This window comes from Eschrichtius robustus, chromosome 16 (assembly GCF_028021215.1).
Source record: "Eschrichtius robustus isolate mEscRob2 chromosome 16, mEscRob2.pri, whole genome shotgun sequence".
Lineage (NCBI taxonomy): Eukaryota > Metazoa > Chordata > Mammalia > Artiodactyla > Eschrichtiidae > Eschrichtius > Eschrichtius robustus.
In genome coordinates, this window is record NC_090839.1 from 16,885,987 (window position 1) to 16,904,591 (window position 18,605).

Below are 18,605 nucleotides of genomic sequence, written 5' to 3' on the forward strand. Positions count from 1 at the left end.
CATTTATCATTTCAGTGGAAGTAAAAGAATAAGGTAGAAGCGATAACTGAAGAGACAATACCTGACCATTTTCCAAAACGAATGAAAGACACTAATCCATAGATTCCTGAGGTCCAACCAACAAATAAAAGGAAAGAATAAATAAAAAGAAATCCACAGGTCGACGTCATAGTGAAACTGTAGGAAAACCAAAGATAAAGAAAAGTTCTTTGAAACAGACCTATGAAAAGACATAGATTCACTTCAAAAAAAGTGAGGTAACCGTGGGATTCTGAATTCTCAACCACAGGATATAAGTTAGAAAGAAACTGGTCTCTGCTTCAACATGAAGAAAGAAAATAGCACAACTACTCTCAGCAAAAATAACTTCCAAGAAGGAGGGTGAAATAAAGACACTTTCAGACAAACGAAATCAAAAGAGTTTGTCAAGAGGAAATTCTAAAAAAAGAAAACTTTGAGCAGAAACAAAGTGATCCCACATGGTCAGTCTGAGATGCAAAAGCAGATAGAAGTAAATGTGAGCACAAGTGTAAACAAACTAGCAATACTATCTTGCGAAGTTTCCTTTAAAATTAGGCTTAAATACAGGGAACAATAACATAATAAGGCAGGAGGGAAGTAAATGAAGAAAAAGCCCTGTATTATCCAGGAAAAAGGTAATACTTATTAACTTTAAGCCTTGATAGGTTATCTATAAATGTTTTCATTGTAGAGTAGCCACAAAACGATTAGTTCTACAATGCATAACTTACAAAGTAGTGAAAGAAATGGAAAGTTTTTTTTAACATGTATTTAAAATAAGGGAAGAAAGGAGGAAAAAAATGAACCAAAGAGTAGGCTAGGAAGCACAAAACAAGATGGTAGATTTAAACCCAAATATATCAGAAATTATATTATACATGTAGGTTTAAAGACAGGTAAATAATAAATTAGGAGTTTGGGATTAGCAGATACAAACTATTATATATAAAATAGATAAACAACAAAGTCTCACTGTATAGCACAGGGAACTATATTCAATATCCTGTAATAAACCATAATGGAAAAGAATATATATATGTGTGTATATATATGTATATATACATATATATATATATATATATATATATGTATATATATATATATATGTATATATACATATATATATCTGAATCACTTTGCTGTACACCAGAAACTAACACAATATTATAAATCAACTATACTTCAATTTTAAAAAAAGACAACAGTTTTGAATGGCAGCTTTCCCCAAGCCCACCTCGTCCCTTGAAATCGACGGACAGCAAGCAGCCTTTTTCTGATGACACACGCTCTGCCCATGGTGACTGTCCATGACCGCCCCGAGGCATCACATAGTTTGAGTCAGCGGCAAGGGCGGGCTGCCACGTACCTTCTTCACCTCCCTGAGGGGCTGCTGTGGTTTGGGCTCTTGCATCTGCTTTGTGTAGTCCTTCTGTCTCATGGGCCATTTGATGACTGTCTGTTCTCTGTGCAGCTGCTCCTAACAGCCCCTTGTCCTTCTTCCAACCCACCGCTCGTGGTCCCAAAGAACAGGGAGCACAGGTTGTTCAGACATGCGCCAACAGAGTTCCAAGGGCCAACGCTGGCAGAGGACTGCTCCATCCTTCTTACCAAAGTGCTTTTCCATGAAGGACGTTTCATTCTGACTCTGGGCATCGGACTACTCTGCTTCAAGAACTATTTCCCATGGAGCCAGAAGCCTTAGAAATTTGCCCTTACAACTCTCAACACCGAATCCCACTCAGAAGATTTCAGTACCACCTGGCATCATGCAGGAGAAAGAACCCCCAAAAGGCCAAAAAGATGGCCAGCTGCAAATACAACGCCTGCCACGTGCTCCCCATCGAAAAGCTGGAGGAGCCTGAGGCTGCCTGTGTCAACAGAAGCACAGTGGAGGAAGAGGACAGCTTGAGCCCTCTGAAGGTCAGCCTTCCGAGTTCAGAGCAGAACGGAGACACCCCTCCAGTGTCCCCCTGGCTCCCCAACCCCGATGTCTGGAATGTAGATAGCACGAATTGCCACCCCATGTTTGTCCTTAAGACTTTTGATCCCCAAAAGCTTGCTTGTGAAAGCGACACAAGAGAGTCAGAGAGAGAGGACCACCCCCCATCCCTGACCCTGCCCCCCAGAAGGTCATCAGACCAGGAGAGTAAACCGCCAGCCGCAGAAAGGAGATGCAGGCCTCTTAAATGCATGAAGGGAGATGCAACTCACCAGAATAAAAGGCATACAAAGTAAACTACAGTGGGATGCTTCTTTTTTTTTTTTTTGCTTGTTTTTACCTAACAGATAGGTTTAATAACACTCTGCTGACAAAAAATGGGACTTTCATAACATTGGTGAGAGAATGTAAGTTGGTAAACTTCCCTGGAGGGCAATTTGACAATAGCTATAAACATTATCAACGTGATGGAATAATTCTACTTCTGGGTATTCATCCTGTTAATATATTCACACATGTGGACAATGAGGTAAGTACAAGGGTATTCATGGCAGCATTATGTGTAGCAGCAAAAGGTCAGAATTGATCTAAATATCCACTGGGAGTATTTGATTAAATAAAGTATGGTGCCGGCATGTAATGAAATAGTATGCTGCTGTGAAAAAGAGTGAGGACACTCTTTCCGTAAGACGTGGAAAGGCTAAGACATGTTGTTTAACTCAAAGAGGAGCACACTTTTTCTATAAAAGGCCAGAGAGTAAATATTTCAGGCTTTGAGAGCCATATGGTCTCTGTCACAACTATTCGGCTCTGCCTTGGTAACATGACAGCAGCCACAGGCAATATGTAGACCATGAACATAGGTTCCAACAGAACTGTTTACAGAAACCGGTGATGGGCTGGATTTGGCCTGTGGTCTATTGTATGCCAAGCCCTACTGCAACTGATCAAAGCCAAGTCCATGCCACTGTTTTTGTAGATTTGTGGAAGAGGACTGTGTAGGGATGTGCTTGTACTTGCATAGAATTTCTATTCAAGGGTACATTAGTACAGGGGTCTGCCCACAAAGCCTGAAATGTTCACTGTCTGATCCCTTACAGAAAATATGTGCTGCCCTCTTCCCTAACATCAGCTGCCCCAGGGAAGACTAGGTGATTGCAGGACAGGGAAGAGAGAGTTTTTACCTATAGTACATTTTATATATGAACACACTTGAATGCATCATCTGGTCAAAAAATTAAAATACACATTTTTTTCTAAAACAGCAAAAGACTTCAATCTTTTGAAAGTTTTTCAGAAGGAAGTCTTAACTGCTAAGTTTTTTTTAAGAACTCATAACTTTGTCACCCCTGGCCCCTTCAACTGTTTCTACAAAGTGTTACATAAAGATTTCTTCTTGGAAAAAAAGAGAAGTTCTGGGTGTTGGCCCTTGAAATTCCATGGTTAATAAAATGCTTGGACTAGAGAACTGCCACATAGGAAGTAGGTGAAATAAGAAAGTGGTGTGGGGGCTTCCATGGTGGCGCAGTGGTTGAGAATCTGCCTGCCAATGCAGGGGACACGGGTTCGAGCCCTGGTCCGGGAAGATCCCACATGCCGCGGAGCGACTAGGCCCGTGAGCCACAATTGCTGAGCCTGCGCATCTGGAGCCTGTGCTCCGCAACAAGAGAGGCCGCGACAGTGAGAGGCCCGCGCACCGCGATGAAGAGTGGCCCCCACTTGCCACAACTGGAGAAAGCCCTCTCACAGGAACTAAGACCCAACACAGCCATAAATAAATAAATAAATTTAAAAAATAAAAAAAATAAAAAAATAAAGTGGTGTGTAAGGCATATAGCTGCAAACTATAGGTCAACAAGACCAGGAAAAAAAGAGTAATTTGGTTTGGGGTATGAATAAAACAAATTGGTCATGAGTTAGTTATTGTTGAAGCTGAGTAAAGAATAAATTTTACATTCTCTCTACTTTTATATAAATGTGTTTATTTTACTATTTTACTATCCTCTATTTTTATATAAATTTGAAATCTTACATAATAAAAATAGTTTAAAATGTATTTTAATATATTTACAATATATTTTAATACAAAGATATATTATATCATACACTATTATATATTTTATATAAATTACATATATTATATATCTTAATAAAACATTTTAAAAATACATATTATATAAATTTGAAATCTTCCATAATAAAAATAGTTTTAAAATATATTTTAATATATTTAATATTATATATAATATATAAAATATATTAGATATATTATAAAAATATATATTGGGGGAGGGATAAATTCAGAGTTTGGGATTAGCAGATACAAATTATTATACATAAGATAGATAAACAACAAGGTCCTACTGTATAGCACAGGGAACTATATTCAATATCTTATAATAAACTATAATGGAAAAGAATATGAAAAAGAATATATATATGTATATAAAACTGAATCACTTTGCAGTATACCAGAAGCTAACACAATATTGTAAATCAACTATACTTCAATTTTTAAAAATTTAAGCATATATATTATATTATATATTATGTACAAATGTATATTATATATTATTTACAAATGTATATTATATATTATATTTTAATTAAAAGGTTTAAATATATAAATATACATTTATATGCAATATATATTTAAAATATATATTATAGAAGATTTCAAATTTATATAAAAATAAGAGATAGTAAGATAAACTATATATGTATGTATAGTGTATATATATATATATATATATATATACTAAATGCAATGTAGTATCCTGGGTTGGATTCTGGACCAGAAAAAGATATTAGTGGAAAACCTGGTGAAATACAAATAAAGCCTGTAGTTTAGTTAATAGCATTCTACTGATGTGAATTTCTTAGTTTTGCTGAGTGCTTCATGGTCTTTTAAGATGTTAACATTAGGGAAAGCCTGGTGGAGGGTATAGGGGAACTCTTTGTACCATCTGTGCAAGTTTTCTGTAAATCTAAAATGATTTCAAAATAAAAAATTTAAACACAGAGCAAAGAGCAACATGATGGGCATAAGGAGGGACTCTCAACTACCTCCTACTGACCCTGGGCAGAGGAGGGACGACAAGCTCATAGGATGATGTGGAGGATTACAGGATTTAACACATGTAGGATTATTAGGACAGTGTCTGGTACAAAGGAAGCCCTCGGTTAATGCTAACTACTAGTAGTAGTAATGGTGGTTGTATTCAGCAAAAAGGAAATGTCATGTGGTAAGGGAAAAAATGATGAGCAAGTAAATTTATAAAATATAATCAAACAATCAACTGAGAAAAATCATCAATATTGCATTTAAAATGATTAAACAAAACTTCTAGATAAAGATAGTCTAGGGGAGGGGATTGTTCAGAAGGAAAAAAAACGTTGAAAAACAAATATGTATATTAAAAAGGTTTAAAGAGCCCCTAAAATAAAAGAAATATTTTTTATATATTACAAACCAGCCAAGAGGAGAAAAGAGACCAGGAGATGACAGAAAACTTTATAAATGCAACAAAGAAAAGGAAAAAAAGGAATAGTAAAAAGAAAACACAAAATGAAATGGTAGAAATCAATCCAAATATTCATATAAATGTAAAGGGATTTAACTTACCTATTAAAAATTCTATTTATATTTCTAAATCAAATACATGTCCATTTTGATCAACACGAAGCAGTAGAGAATGATGGGAAATACATGACCTGTGTGCCACCAGCACCACCACCCACGCACATAACAGATATAACCAATCAATCACAACATTCTTTCCTGAGCCTGGACAATACCCTCAGAATTCTTCTCAACACAAGTTTCCAGGCTGCTATTACAGAGAGAGAGAAATCAGCTCTGTCTTGACAGAGCCCACCCCAGGCAGGTTCCCCACTTGGCCCTCTCTTACCCTCATGTCCTGACTCAACGTCTTCCAGGAACAGTAAAGAAATACAGGGACTTAAGAAAAAGTCCTACCGGGAGATCTAGAGGAAAGACCAGGCAAGAGAGGAACGCCTGTTCTAAATTCCTGAGCTGGATCTCAGCCAGCTGTTCCCTCTCCTCCTCATTCCTTGTGTCTGCTGGCCCTGTCTGCGGGAGAACATCTGCAGCAAGCCAGACTCTAGCAGGGACCATCATAAAAACACTTGTTAGGGGCTTCCCTGGTGGCGCAGCGGTTGAGAATCCTCCTGCCAATGCAGGCGACGCGGGTTCGAGCCCTGCTCCGGAAAGATCCCACATGCCGCGGAGCAGCTAAGCCCGTGCGCCACAACTACTGAAGCCCATGCGCCTAGAGCCGGTGGTCCGCAACAAGAGAAGCCACCGCAATGAGAAGCCCCCACACCGCAACGAAGAGTAGCCCCAGCTCACCGCAACAAGAGAAAAACCAGCACGTGGCAATGAAGACCCAGGGCAGCCAAAAATAAATAAATTTTAAAAAACAAAACAAAAAACACTTGTTAGCGAGCGGTGACAGTGACCACAGCAAGCCAGTGCTGGGCTGGGTGCCAGTGATTGAATCAGAGCTGAATGGGCTGGGGAAAGGTAGGCCCCGCAGCCCTGGGCAGCGGGCGAACGTTCCAATCTCATGTTTGAGGATTCCTGGCAAAGGAGGAGCCTGGCAGAAAAGCCATGTGCTCAGGCAGAGGGGGCTCTGGCACAGCAGAGGAAGGAGGAAAGAAAGGGGGGCTACCCTGGGGCAGGTGCCTTGTCCCAGGCACAATCCTGAGGAGAAAGTACTTTTATTTCCAATATACAGATGTGAAAAGTGTCTCAAAGAAGCTAATTAACTTGCCTTGGTTCGCAAAGTTAGTAAGTGGCAAGTGGCCTAATGAAATTGAACCGATCCGCAGCAGCTCTACTCCTAAATTTGTAGAAACCAGAAATATGTACATGAGTTTGCCAAAAGATGAGGACAGCTGTTCACAGCAGCACTATTTATAATGCCAACCTGAAAACACTCCGCCTGTCCTTCAGGAGAAATGGGTGCAGTATGGAAATGTCCCACGATGAAACACAATACAGGCATGAGAATGAACCAACTATAACTACCCAGTCAGCACGGGTAGTGTCACATAAAGTGAAATTCAGTTTACACAGTGTTTTTTTGGAAAAAGCAAGATAAATCGATGGTGTGTGAATTCAGGATGGTGGTTACCCTTGGCGGGGTAGGGAGGGGGGTTCTGGGGTGCCGGTCATGGTCTATTTCTCAATAACCATACTGGTTACCTGAGTGTGTTCACTTTGTGAAAATTCATCCAGCTGATCACTTGGGATCTGTGTATTGTCCTGTATGTTGAAATTCCATGGAAAGTCTTGAGAAATTGAACCTATACCTAATGCAGATGCTTTCTCTACTGTTTCTGATTCCCTGGCTAAGAAACAGATGGTTACACGAAACAGGGCACTAAAGTGCTAGCTTTAACTGGGCTCAAGTCCTGACTTGACCACGTTCTAGTAACTTCTGCTCAGAACAGTCAACTGAAACATGGACACTAACGTCTCCTTTGCAGGGTTCTCGTGCACAGAAAGAAATGAGAAAGCATTCTGTAATAGTATCGTAAGAGCCCATGTTTTCTGAGCCCCAAGTGTGTGCCAGTGTTCTATTCAACCCCTTCAACAACTCTGGAAGGTTAAGGATTCTCCCATTTTATAGCCAAGAATTCCAAGGCTCAGAGCAGAAAAGAGCCAGACTGGGATTCACATCCAGGTCTGTCTGATCCAAAGTCAGAGTTTTATCCATGGCTGCCAGGAAACCCGTGGAAAGCTTGCCAGATGTCCTGGGTAACAGTCAAGACACAGGCATCATCACAATGGCTCTGGATTCCGGAATCCTTCCTCCCACTTATTTCCAACAAAATTCCTAGTCTCCTAAGTTCCTCCTCCACGCTGTTGAGCCCACCGTGCACTGCTCATTTCCTCAGGGTTCTTCAAGGAAGCTACCTTCCTATCGGCTAGTTATTGTCACATTAATGCTGTGTAACAAACCACTCCAACATTCAGTGGCTTCAAACAACATTCTTATCATGTGTCATTTGGGGGTTGGCTAATCTAGGTCCACAAAAAAAAGCAGAAAAAAGAAAAAAGGGACACCGCCACCAGTGCTTGCAGACCTCATGTTTTTTCCCGATGCATGACACTGACAGAATTGATGATATGCTTGACCAGAAAAAGCAAATTTCAACACATTTCAAAGATTTGAAGCCACAGAGACTATGCTCCCTGAACACAGAAGAATTAAGCTAGGAATCAACACTAAAAAACCATGAAGCCACTAGGTTCTTCATGACCTTTTTTTTTTTTCCTTAGATTCCATATATATGTGTTAGCATACTGTATTTGTTTTTCTCTTTCTGACTTACTTCACTCTGCGTGACAGACTCTAACTCCATCCACCTCACTACAAGTAACTCAAGATCGTTTCTTTTTATGGATGAGTAATATTCCATTGTATATATATGAAGAACCTAGTGGTAAGATGGGAATAAAGACACAGACCTACTAGAGAATGGACTTGAGGATATGGGGAGGGGGAAGGGTAAGCTGTGACAAAGTGAGAGAGTGGCATGGGCATATATACACTACCAAACGTAAAATAGATAGCTAGTGGGAAGCAGCCGCATAGCACAGGGAGATCAGCTCGGTGCTTTGTGACCACCTAGAGGGGTGGGATAGGGAGGGTGGGAGGGAGGGAGATGCAAGAGGGAAGAGATATGGGAACATATGTATATGTATAACTGATTCACTTTGTTATAAAGCAGAAAATAACACACCATTGTAAAGCAATTATACTCCAATAAAGATGTTAAAAAAAAAACCAAACATGAAGCTTTCCCTACCCGTCTAATCCTAGCTGCCCTAGGCTTCTCTCTTGGCCACATCACATCATGGCAGGATGAGATATCAGTTAGCACCTACTGGGTACCAGGCCTGCTACTCAGGGAGAAGGACATCCCCCATGCCTTTCTGAAGAGCATTTGAGACTCAGGCCCTGTACCAGTCCTTGTCAGACTGTCCCATTCATTACGTACTATAACCTAAATACCTATAGGTCAGCCCTAGTTAATATACAAGTAAAACACCATCCTGACCAGCTTGAGACCACTGGTCTGTATCAGTGAAAAGTTCGATTTTCAACTCATATCGAAACTCAGCTTTAATTGCTTTCAAACACATCCAGCCAAGGGTGGAAACATAAAATCTATCTTAGAGGGGGTTAAATCACTGTCATTACTGCATCAGAGCCTTGGTGATCTCTGGAAATAGCTGGAACATAGAAATGATTCTCACTGGGGTCTGCTGAGAAAGTGGCTCATTCAAGCAATCACACTCCCAAGCTTATCCTGGCCTATCAGCTACCTGTCCTGAGAGCCTGATTTGCCCACCAACCAGCTTTCCTATTGCTTTTGATATTACAAGGGGGAAATTTTTTTCTCTGGGTAAAGAATCATTGTCTTCGCAATTGCTGTCCAACAACGGATCTGGCTGCCAAGTAAGAGCCACCTCTCCCCATCAGTGGAGGAGTTCAAGCAAAGGCCAGACAACTGCTTGATGTGGATGCTGAAGAAGGGGCCTGCAAATCAGAAAAATGCTTCAAAGACCTACCAAGAACTTCAAGAAACTTCTATTGTTCACTTTACCCGCTGCTGCAAACACACCAATGGCCACCAGGTGGTGATAGAGTTGCACCATCCTTGCAAAGGCTTTAACAGCCCAGTTTTTCGGCAAGTACCCAAAACCTAACTGAAACAAAATGTAAACTCAGAATAGGAAAAAAATAGGAATTCCATACGATCCATCAATCTCACTGCTGGGCATTTAGATTGGCACCTCGGCTGCTTGCTGGCTAATTCCCTCTTGCTTGTCACTGTGGCCTGGAAAACACCAGGCTCCAGATGAGCCGGGATAGTCAAGTTCCCCAGGCTGCAGGCCCCGCTGGAGCACTGTGGCCCCCAATCTCATGGTCAAACCACAAGCAGGGCCCTCAGCACCCTTGCAGTGGCACCCAATCCACCCTTCCCAAGTGGGCTCTTCCCTCCCTGTCCACACAGTGGACAAACCTTCCCTCAAACCTACCTCTTAGCAGACAGCCCAGCCCCCAGGCTATTACTCCCCTGCTGTTTTTCTTCGGAGCCCCTGTTGCCTCTGGCATGTTGTATATAGATCTGTCTGCCCTCTCTAGAGTCTAAGCTCCAGGAGAGTAAGGTTGTTTGGGGGTGGAGTCGGGTGGGGTATTTTTCTTTTTTTTTTGCCCTCGGATCCTCAGCACCAGAAAGAACCATGCCTCACCGAAGCGGGGAAGGGAGGCAGTGGTTGGAGGGACCCTGGATGCGTGTTTATTTCAGGCACAGAGCAGAGAACAGCCCCAGGGCAAGCTAACAGGTCTGCAGTGGCTGCAGCCACCTCCCTTGGGGGACAGGGAAGAGCCGCAGGGTAAGTCCCAGTGGGTGGGGAGGACGTCGCTGGGCAGACCGGCCCTGGCAGGTTGCAGGCCAGTCCACTGTGAATCACCCCCAGGAGCTTATGATGACCCCAGGGGGCAGGGAATCCCAAGTGGTCCCCAGGCACGCTGCGTCTGGGTCTGACGTGGGTGTTCCACACAGTGCGATCCCCCTAGAGACAAAGTACCCCTGCCCCCACCCTCACTGCAGGGCAGGTCACCCATCAATGCCAGCAGCCCCGTGGGGAGAAGTCAGTGACAGCGCCTGGGTCACCAGGGGAAGGGATTTGGCGGTGGGCAGAGGGGTGTCCAGGCCAAGAAGTCAGGAAGTGCACAGGGGCGTGAAGCTGGCATGGCCCAGCCATGGGACTGGCTGGAGTGTCCAGCTCAGCCACGTGGGCAGGAGGCAGGTGGGAAGGGTAGAGGCCCATCCCGGGTCTCAAACGGGGACCAGGACGCAGCCAGGCTCAAACCAGGCCTGGCTATGTGTGACCGATGGGGGCTGCCTGGGGAGGGCTGTCAATGCTGAGTGACAGAACCCTGTGTGCAGCCGACAGGACAGGGCTGTGTCAGAGTCAGGCAGACTTGAACCCTGGCGTCCTAACTCCCAGTCCTCTCTTTAGAGGCTGGGGACCCCAGGCAAGAGGACCTGCCCCCAAGTGTCCCTTGGGAACCAGAGGCACTGAAGCAGGGTGTGGATACCGGGCTGCCCAGACAGATGCCGTCCTGCAGTGAACTGAGACCGCAGCCCCCAGGGATGGTCACATGCCCTGTCCGATGGATCCCACTGCTGAAAACATCACTCCTTGATTTAGACCTCTCTAAATCAGGCACCTGCCCCTCTTCCGTCCCCAGGGACTCTTCCCGGCCACCAGTCAAGTGCCACAGTCTGTGCACTGGCCCATGACCAGGGTCCAGAGCCCAGGCTGGAACTGCTGCCTTGGCCTGGGGAAGTTAGGGCCACCGTGGCCAGAAGGTTCTGCCCAGCTGCCGGTCACTCCTTGTTTACCAGCCTGATCTGGGGGTGGGGCTCATCACAGGCCAGTTCAGCCAACAACGGCAAGGGCCAACCACTGCCCCCCCACCCCCACCTTCCCCAAGTCCTCCGAGCTTTGTGAAACACCCACTGGGTACAGAGAAAACTGCCTCCAGCACATTGGGTCCCTGGGGGCAACAGAGTCCAGAGACCCAGGCCTGGGCTGTGCAGACAAGATTGCACTCTGAGGATGAGGGCCCCGGTCCCTGCATCCCTCAGGGCCCTAAGGACAGTCACCAGGCAAGCACTGTCACCAGGGAACCACGAGCAGGATCCAGGAGGAAGGTGGGGTCCAGAGCACAGGAGAAAGACAACTTTTATTCTTTCAAGAAAATGTACCAACAGGTTGAAGGAAGGAGCATGCTGGCCACATCCCCTGTCCTAAGCAGGGGTCTGAGATGAGGCCAGGCCTGACCAGGGCTTGGGAGAAGCTAACGGGGCTCCCTGTGGCACTGGGGGGAGGGCTGGGCCAGCTCAGAGGTGGGCCTTTGTTCTGTTAGCACCAGGAACCGCCCGCAGCTGCAGCCGGACTCGGAGACAGGACAGTGGGTGGCCCTGCTCTGCCTCCACCTGAGCAGTCTGGGAAGGGGCCGGCGGCAGAAGGCTCCCTGCAGGCGGTCATCTTTGTGTGATTCTCAAATTCACAGCCTAGACTCGGCCCCCCAGCCCCTTGTAAACATGAGAATGGGCTCGTGACTGCCAAGCCCCTAAGACAAGATGAGGGTCCGAGATGTGTGGCTGGGCTTCAGGCGGCCCAGGAGCTGCCGGGCTTTCTCCTGCATGAAGAGCTGGTCCCTGGTCCCCCCACAGGCCACCATCTTCCAGGCGCTGGTCATCTGGGAGGAGGCAAAAGGGTTACCACCCAGGCAGGGGCAGCGTGCTCCCAGGGGAAGCCTGGCGACTCTGGTCGGGGAGGGGTGGGGACATTTCTATGACGCTCCCTCCCTCTAGAAGCCACAAGTCTTTCTGTGCTCACTGCACCTTCCTGGTGGACCTGGGAGTCCTCAGATGTAGAACAAGGAGGCTGGACCAGGACACAAGCCCCACCCTCCCCACCCCTACTACACGGCACCAGCCTCCGCACGAGGAAAAGCTACAGCCACGCAGGCTGGTGAGGAGCAGAGAGGGGTTGACCCGTGCAGATGGTGAGAGGAGCAGGCAGGGCACCCGTGCCTTCAAGGACAGAAGTCACAGAGACAATGTCTTAATTGCGAGTGAGACCACATCGTGAAGGAGGGGCTTTGTGGAGGGGGTGGTCTCTAGTACACAGATTCCCTGAGGGAGTGACGTCTGGACAGAGATGTGAAGCCTAAGTTAATCAGGCAGAGGCAAAGCCTGTGCAAAGGCCCTGAGGCGTGAAGCGCACAGAGCAAGGGCCCGAGGAGGATGCACTCACGGGGGCAGGAGTCAGAAAGTGGCCTCGGGGCTTCTCGGGCTTGGCCTGCAGGAAGCCCTCGTTGAGCAGGCTGCTGTCCTCTCTGCTGCCCGACGGGGTGAGGCCGGAGGAGCCTGGTGGGATGTTGGTTGGCTGAAACCAAAACCGAAACCAAATCGAAGGCTCAACGTTTTCCCATGAGCTCTTCGTGGGAAGGAGAAAACGAAACAGCAGGTACATCCCAGCATCACCATCTCTGTTAGGATCTTGGGCAGGATATTACTTCTTTAAGCCTCAGTTTCCTCTTCCGGATGGGAATTCATTTAAAGATTCAGTAGGAAAACAGCTGTAAAGTGCCTGTTTCAGAGCCTGGCACCTAGTAAACGCCCAATAATGCTGGTTCCTTTTTACACGAATCTGGTTCCTCCCCATCCCAGGTGGATACGAAGATGCTCCAGCTTCTCCTGGGACCAGAAACACCCACAGAGGTGCCTGCGTCGACTAGAACTCACTGGGAGCTGCACAAAGCACCCCAGGACCCCCGGACGGGCCTTTACCCTCCTAACAGCCTACTGGGCTCAGTGCCCTCATTACAGGCAAGAACCTGAGGCTCAGGGACCTAAGAGACACCAGAGACCAGGGCCCGGTGTCAGGACTCACCCTAGGCCCCCCACTCCACCTCCTCTGTTCTTAACCACTTGCCCTAACTTCTTCTCTTTCTGCTAATTATTTTACTTGCCCAAGGCGATGCTGGCTGCAGGTCTGGCCGGCAGGGATGCCTGGCCAAAGGGAGGTTTGACTGCAAGGGCTATGAGAGCAGCAGGCGCGCCTGCAGGATCTGGTCAGGCACTCCTGTCTCGTGAGCTCTGCCACAGCCCTCACTGTCTGCTACCAGCGGAAGACGGGCTCAGCCCACTGTCTGCTGCAAGGGATCAATAGCATGGCATGGTTTCTGCGGCCCAGCCTCTGTGTAGGCAGCAGCCCCCTTGCTGGAGGTTGGCCTGGGAACTGGGAAGCACCCATGCCAGAGCTGAGGTGCCCCAATCCCCTGACTACGCCCTGAGGCACGTCACTGACCCTCTCCTGGGTCACCCTCAGGAGAACGCAAGGGAAGGCGCTGGGGACTCAGAAACCACGGCTGTCAAACGTGTTCTAGCAATGCAACTCTTGCCAAATAAACCTTTATGTGAAAGACACAAGCAGGGCTGTCTGAAGCCAGGGGGGTGGTGCCCAGCTGCCCCCTCCCTGCTGAGCCCGGCACGTGGAAGCCCAGCCCGAGAATCACCAGACTCCACCTCCAGGGTCCTCTCCAGGCTAAAGGGCTCAAGAGGTGAAGGCCCCCAGGGAGACTTCATCCCCCCAGCCTCCTGCAGCTCGGGTGGGGAGTAGCAGGTGGCCTCACAGGATGGCTTCTCTCCCAGACCCCTTACCAAGGGCAGAGCCTTGGGCAGCGCGGACATCATCAGCTTCATGTCCTCATCCACGATGTCAAGGGCCAGGGACTTGCGGACTTTCTTGATGGGGCTTCGCCGCAGCTGGGGGAGGAGGAGGTGCTTAGGGCAGGGGTTTGGATTCCCCCGGGTCACCACCAGCGCCTGATGACGCCGGCCCCAGCTGCCCTGGTCACAGAACCAGGCCCTGGTGCAGGGGAGTCCTTGAGCATGCCCGGCTGGCGAGGATTTTCTGGGGCGGGGCATGGGGGACCAGGACACTTTGGCCCCGCTGCAGACTCTGCCCACAGAGCAGACTGTCCTGCCAGATGCTCAGTGTTGGTACTGAGGACACCAACGCCACCCTCCACCCAACCTCATCCCCAAAGGGACCAAGCACAGCCCCCAAGTCTCTACTGCACGAAACGCTCCCCTAAACAGCCAAGTTACAGCTAAAACACCTACCTGCCGGTGAGTGACATGGAGACGTGGGACCCCACGGGACACAGGCGTTACAGGAATGCTCAGCCCCACCCCCGCACTTCCTATAAGCAGGCCAGGGGTCAGCTCCAATGCCAGGGAGGGGCTCTGAGACTAGTACTCACCCCCCAACCCAGCACTGTGCCCCTAACAGGTGCCACCACGGCTCAGAACCACCTTCGGACACAGAGAGGCCAGAGAGGGTCCCGGCCATGCTCTACGTACACGCCCAGGGGCCCAGCCCAGTGGGTCCCTCCCAGCCTGGCCACCCACCTTCGCACCCACCCTCCACCCCGGCACACTCCCATCTTCCCTGCTCCCCAGGAGAGCACCTGGGAAGAAAGGGGCACAAAGACAGAGGGGACATGGAGCCACCTGCTGTTGGGAAACCCCACACGCCAGGCGGTGGGAGAGCTTGTCCAGTATGGCCCGGCCCTGCCCAGAGCAGCTCCCCACCTCACCGGAGCCCACTGTCCCCCACCTGCTCATGCAGCCAGGACACCTGGCTGGCTCCATACCAAGGATTTCCCTTGAAATCCTCTTTGTGCCCTTTCTACCCCCTTAACACCGTACGTATTGAGTCACTAGGGTGTTTGCTGTTTCCACCCACTGAACTCCTGGAGGGAGCGACCACTCTGGGTCATACTCACTGTTCTGCCGCCCCACCCAGCCCAGAGCCCGCTTCAGAGGGGTCCAAACAATGCTGAATAACTAAGGCACCAGTTCGAAGGGGAAGAGGGAAGGGCCCCAGGCACCAAGGCCTTACATTGGTTGGTTTCACGGACAACCACTCCGCAGGAACAAAGGGTCAGGGCCACAGTTCCACTTCCCCCGGTGCCTTATGTCTACCAGACCCGCTCCCCGCTCCGCCAGCCACTCACCCCAGCCTTCCTCTTCTGCTTCTCGGGCCTCACTTCGTCCTCAATGATGAGCTCGATGCCGGCCTCGGAGCGTAGCACCTCCTTCAAGTCCTCCTCCAGGTGCGGGGTCTGGGGCTACGGGCAGGGATGTGAGTGAGGCCCTGCACCCAGGCCGTAGGGCACAGGCAGAGCCTGCTCATGGGAGCGGCGGGGCAGACCCAGGCAATGCAGGGAGGAGGCCCAGTGCCGGGACACTGGCCTCACACACAGTACCCATGGCCACTAACTGTCCTGCCTGGGACACTGGCCTCAGCTCACTGAGGGCCGCACAGGCCCGGAGTGTCCCCACTTGACCACAGCCAACCTCACACAACCCGGGGAAATAGCTGTCATCTTCCACAAGGTAGAATCGGAGGCTCAGAGAGGGCGAGACCCCAGCCCAAGGCCACAGAGCTGTGAGGTTAGAACCTGGATGCACTCAAAACCCTAACTCCTTCACCTCTCAGTCCCACACTAACGGGGATGTTGACTCCATTTCCCTTTCTCGGGCCTGGGGGCTCAGGCGGCAGAGACCAGGGGAGGGAGAGAGCTACTGAGCAGCAGGTGTAGGGTACAGTAACACCCGAGAAGTCGCTCTAAAAGCCCCCATGTGGGCTTCCCTGGTGGTGCAGTGGTTAAGAATCCGCCTGCCAGTGCAGGGGACACGGGTTCGAGCCCTGGTCCGGGAAGATCCCACACGCCACGGAGCAACTAAGGCCGGGCGCCACAACTACTGAGCCTGCGTGCCGCAACTACTGAAGCCCATGCGCCTAGAGCCCGTGCTCCACAACAAGAGAAGCCACCGCAATGAGAAGCCCGCGCACCGCAACGAAGAGTAGCCCCCGCTCGCCGCAACTAGAGAAAGCCCGCGTGCAGCAACGAAGACCCAACGCAGCCAAAAATAAATTAATAAATAAATAAATTTATTTAAAAAAAAAAAAAAGTAAAAAAATAAAAGCCCCCATGTACTTGAACTATCGCTGCCAAGGGCAGATTCACCCTCCAGCCGTGCCTGGAGAGCACGCAGACCTCTTAGTATCTGGGAGCCGAACCCCACTCAGACAGGAAAGGGCAGTGCTGACTGGGGCCTGGCCTGGGGCCTGTGCAACTCCACCAGCTGCATCCCAGGATGGGGAGATCACGGCCCCACCACCCAGACCCCACATGGTGAGCACGGAGGGGAGCTCACTGCAGGCTTTGTCCACAGGCAAACGCTTCTCCACAACCTGCCTTTCTCCCACCTTCAGCTGGTTTCTAAGACACAGCCTATTTCGGAAAACCCGGGGTGCCAGCTCTCTCTTTTGCCCTTGGGGAAAGCAGGACCGTCCCATGAACTGGGAAGAGTCAGGGGAGAAGGGCCATTCTCACACTGCTGGGGAAGCACCCCAGGAGGTGTCTCCTCACTGGTTAGCCATCTCCATCCAGCCCACCCATGAGTGCTTTCCCGTGTTTTGCAAAGGACGGGCAGCTGGTCAAAAGGCTTAGGTTTGAGGAGCAATTCGCCGCTTTCCTGAACCAGCCCCAGCGCCCGAGCAAGTCCTTCTCCGTCCCAACTCCTGCCCATGTTCTGCTTGGCATGGCCAGGTGCTGAGTATTTAGTCATTTATGCATTTACATGCCGATTGCCAGCTTCCACCACCCCAAACTCCCAGCTTCACCAGGACGCCACCGTGGCTCCAGCACCCAGCACCGCCTGGCACGTGGCAGCTGCTCAGGAGATGTCTGATGAACTGGTAACTCCACCTCGGGGGCCCCATTTATAAAACTAGGGTATCTGCAACTTCTCAGGGCTGTTGGGAGAATCTAATGAGATCTCAGAGGGACAGGGCCCTGTGAACCGTAAATGGCTGGAGGACCAGCCCGGCCATACCACGTACCAGGGGCTTTAGTGGTCCGTACTTCTCCAGGGCGTTCTTGAACGGGGTCGGTGTGTGAGGAGTGCTGTCCCTGGAGTACTTCTGATCTGGGGTTACAAACCTGCCGGGGACAGAGGAGGAGGCTTCACGACGGGGCTGGGGGCAGACACCAGCTGCTCTGCTGCAGGCTGCCCGTGATTCCCACACCGCCCTCCACCGGACCTCTGGCCTCAGCAGCAGGGAGGCAACCCCCGGACAGAGTCTCTTCCCATCACACTTGCCCACCCACCTACCTCCCCACCCCCAAAGGGAGTTACAGGGGCTGAGAGGAAGGGCTATCCTCAGAAACGGGAAAGAACAGGGAAGAGTCTGAGAGGGTCCAGCACACCAGAAAGGCTGGAAGAACGACTGAGAAGGCTGCTGTCACTAGGATTCTCCATAAAACAAGGCCGGCCTGTGGCCACACTGCAGAACCAGCGAGAGAAGGGGGAGGCGAGGAAGGTGGGGATCCAGGAAGACCGCATCCCTCTCCAACCTCTCTCCGGAGAAGCAGCGACTCCTTTTGCGATTCCAGCTGTCTGTTTAAGAACTTCAAGTCCAGGATTTTGGCTTGAATAGAGAATCATTTCTCATGAAACATATCTAAGTATCAATTCTTTTTCTTGGTTCCAGCATATGTTTAAGAGCTTAGATTTGAAGTCCAAGATTTTGGCTTGAAGGGAGAATCATTTCTCATGAAGCCTACTTATGTTAAATGTTAGATCAACTCTTGAGAGACTGACTTCTGACCAAGCAATTCATACATCTTTTCTGAAATTACATATCATTACAAGAACTAAAACTCCTGAACTGATTCCTGAATTACAACTTAACTGCTGAAACATAAATAGCAATGCTTCTCCCCTAGCACACGTAACAAGCAGAAGACCAGTTAAGTAACTCTCTCTACCTGGAATTCAAGAGTCACGATGGCACAAGGAAGGAAACTTATTGTGAAAGCACCTCCATAGAAGCAGGTAAGCAACCTGTACAGGTTGAAGGTGAAACGCTGTGCTTCATACGCACGGGAGGTGGGGCACGGCGATCCCTCCTGACTAAGCACCAGAGAGACGGAGAGAACTGGGGGCC

The 18,605-nt window shown here is 48.9% G+C and overlaps 2 protein-coding genes across 3 annotated transcripts in view; one reads left to right on the forward strand and one right to left on the reverse strand.

Moving 5' to 3' along the window:
- The first annotated feature begins 1,704 nt into the window (after positions 1–1,704).
- GTSF1L (gametocyte specific factor 1 like) lies at positions 1,705–2,215 on the forward strand. Its single transcript, XM_068525288.1, is given in 2 exon segments — positions 1,705–2,136; positions 2,138–2,215. Coding segments are annotated over 2 exon segments (510 nt in total).
- Positions 2,216–11,735: 9,520 nt separating this feature from the next.
- The window catches only part of MYBL2 (MYB proto-oncogene like 2), a 29,533-nt gene continuing 22,663 nt past the window's right edge, over positions 11,736–18,605 (reverse strand). The window contains exons 10-14 of one of the 2 annotated variants that reach the window (XM_068524372.1): positions 17,499–17,598; positions 15,604–15,717; positions 14,243–14,347; positions 12,834–12,965; positions 11,736–12,273 (exon numbers count right to left, since the gene is read on the reverse strand). In XM_068524372.1, coding sequence (XP_068380473.1) covers positions 12,145–12,273; positions 12,834–12,965; positions 14,243–14,347; positions 15,604–15,717; positions 17,499–17,598 — 580 coding nt within the window. In that variant the 3' untranslated portion in view covers positions 11,736–12,144. The remainder of the gene's footprint in view (positions 12,274–12,833; positions 12,966–14,242; positions 14,348–15,603; positions 15,718–17,498; positions 17,599–18,605) is intronic. The other variant, XM_068524373.1, reaches the window with a different exon arrangement.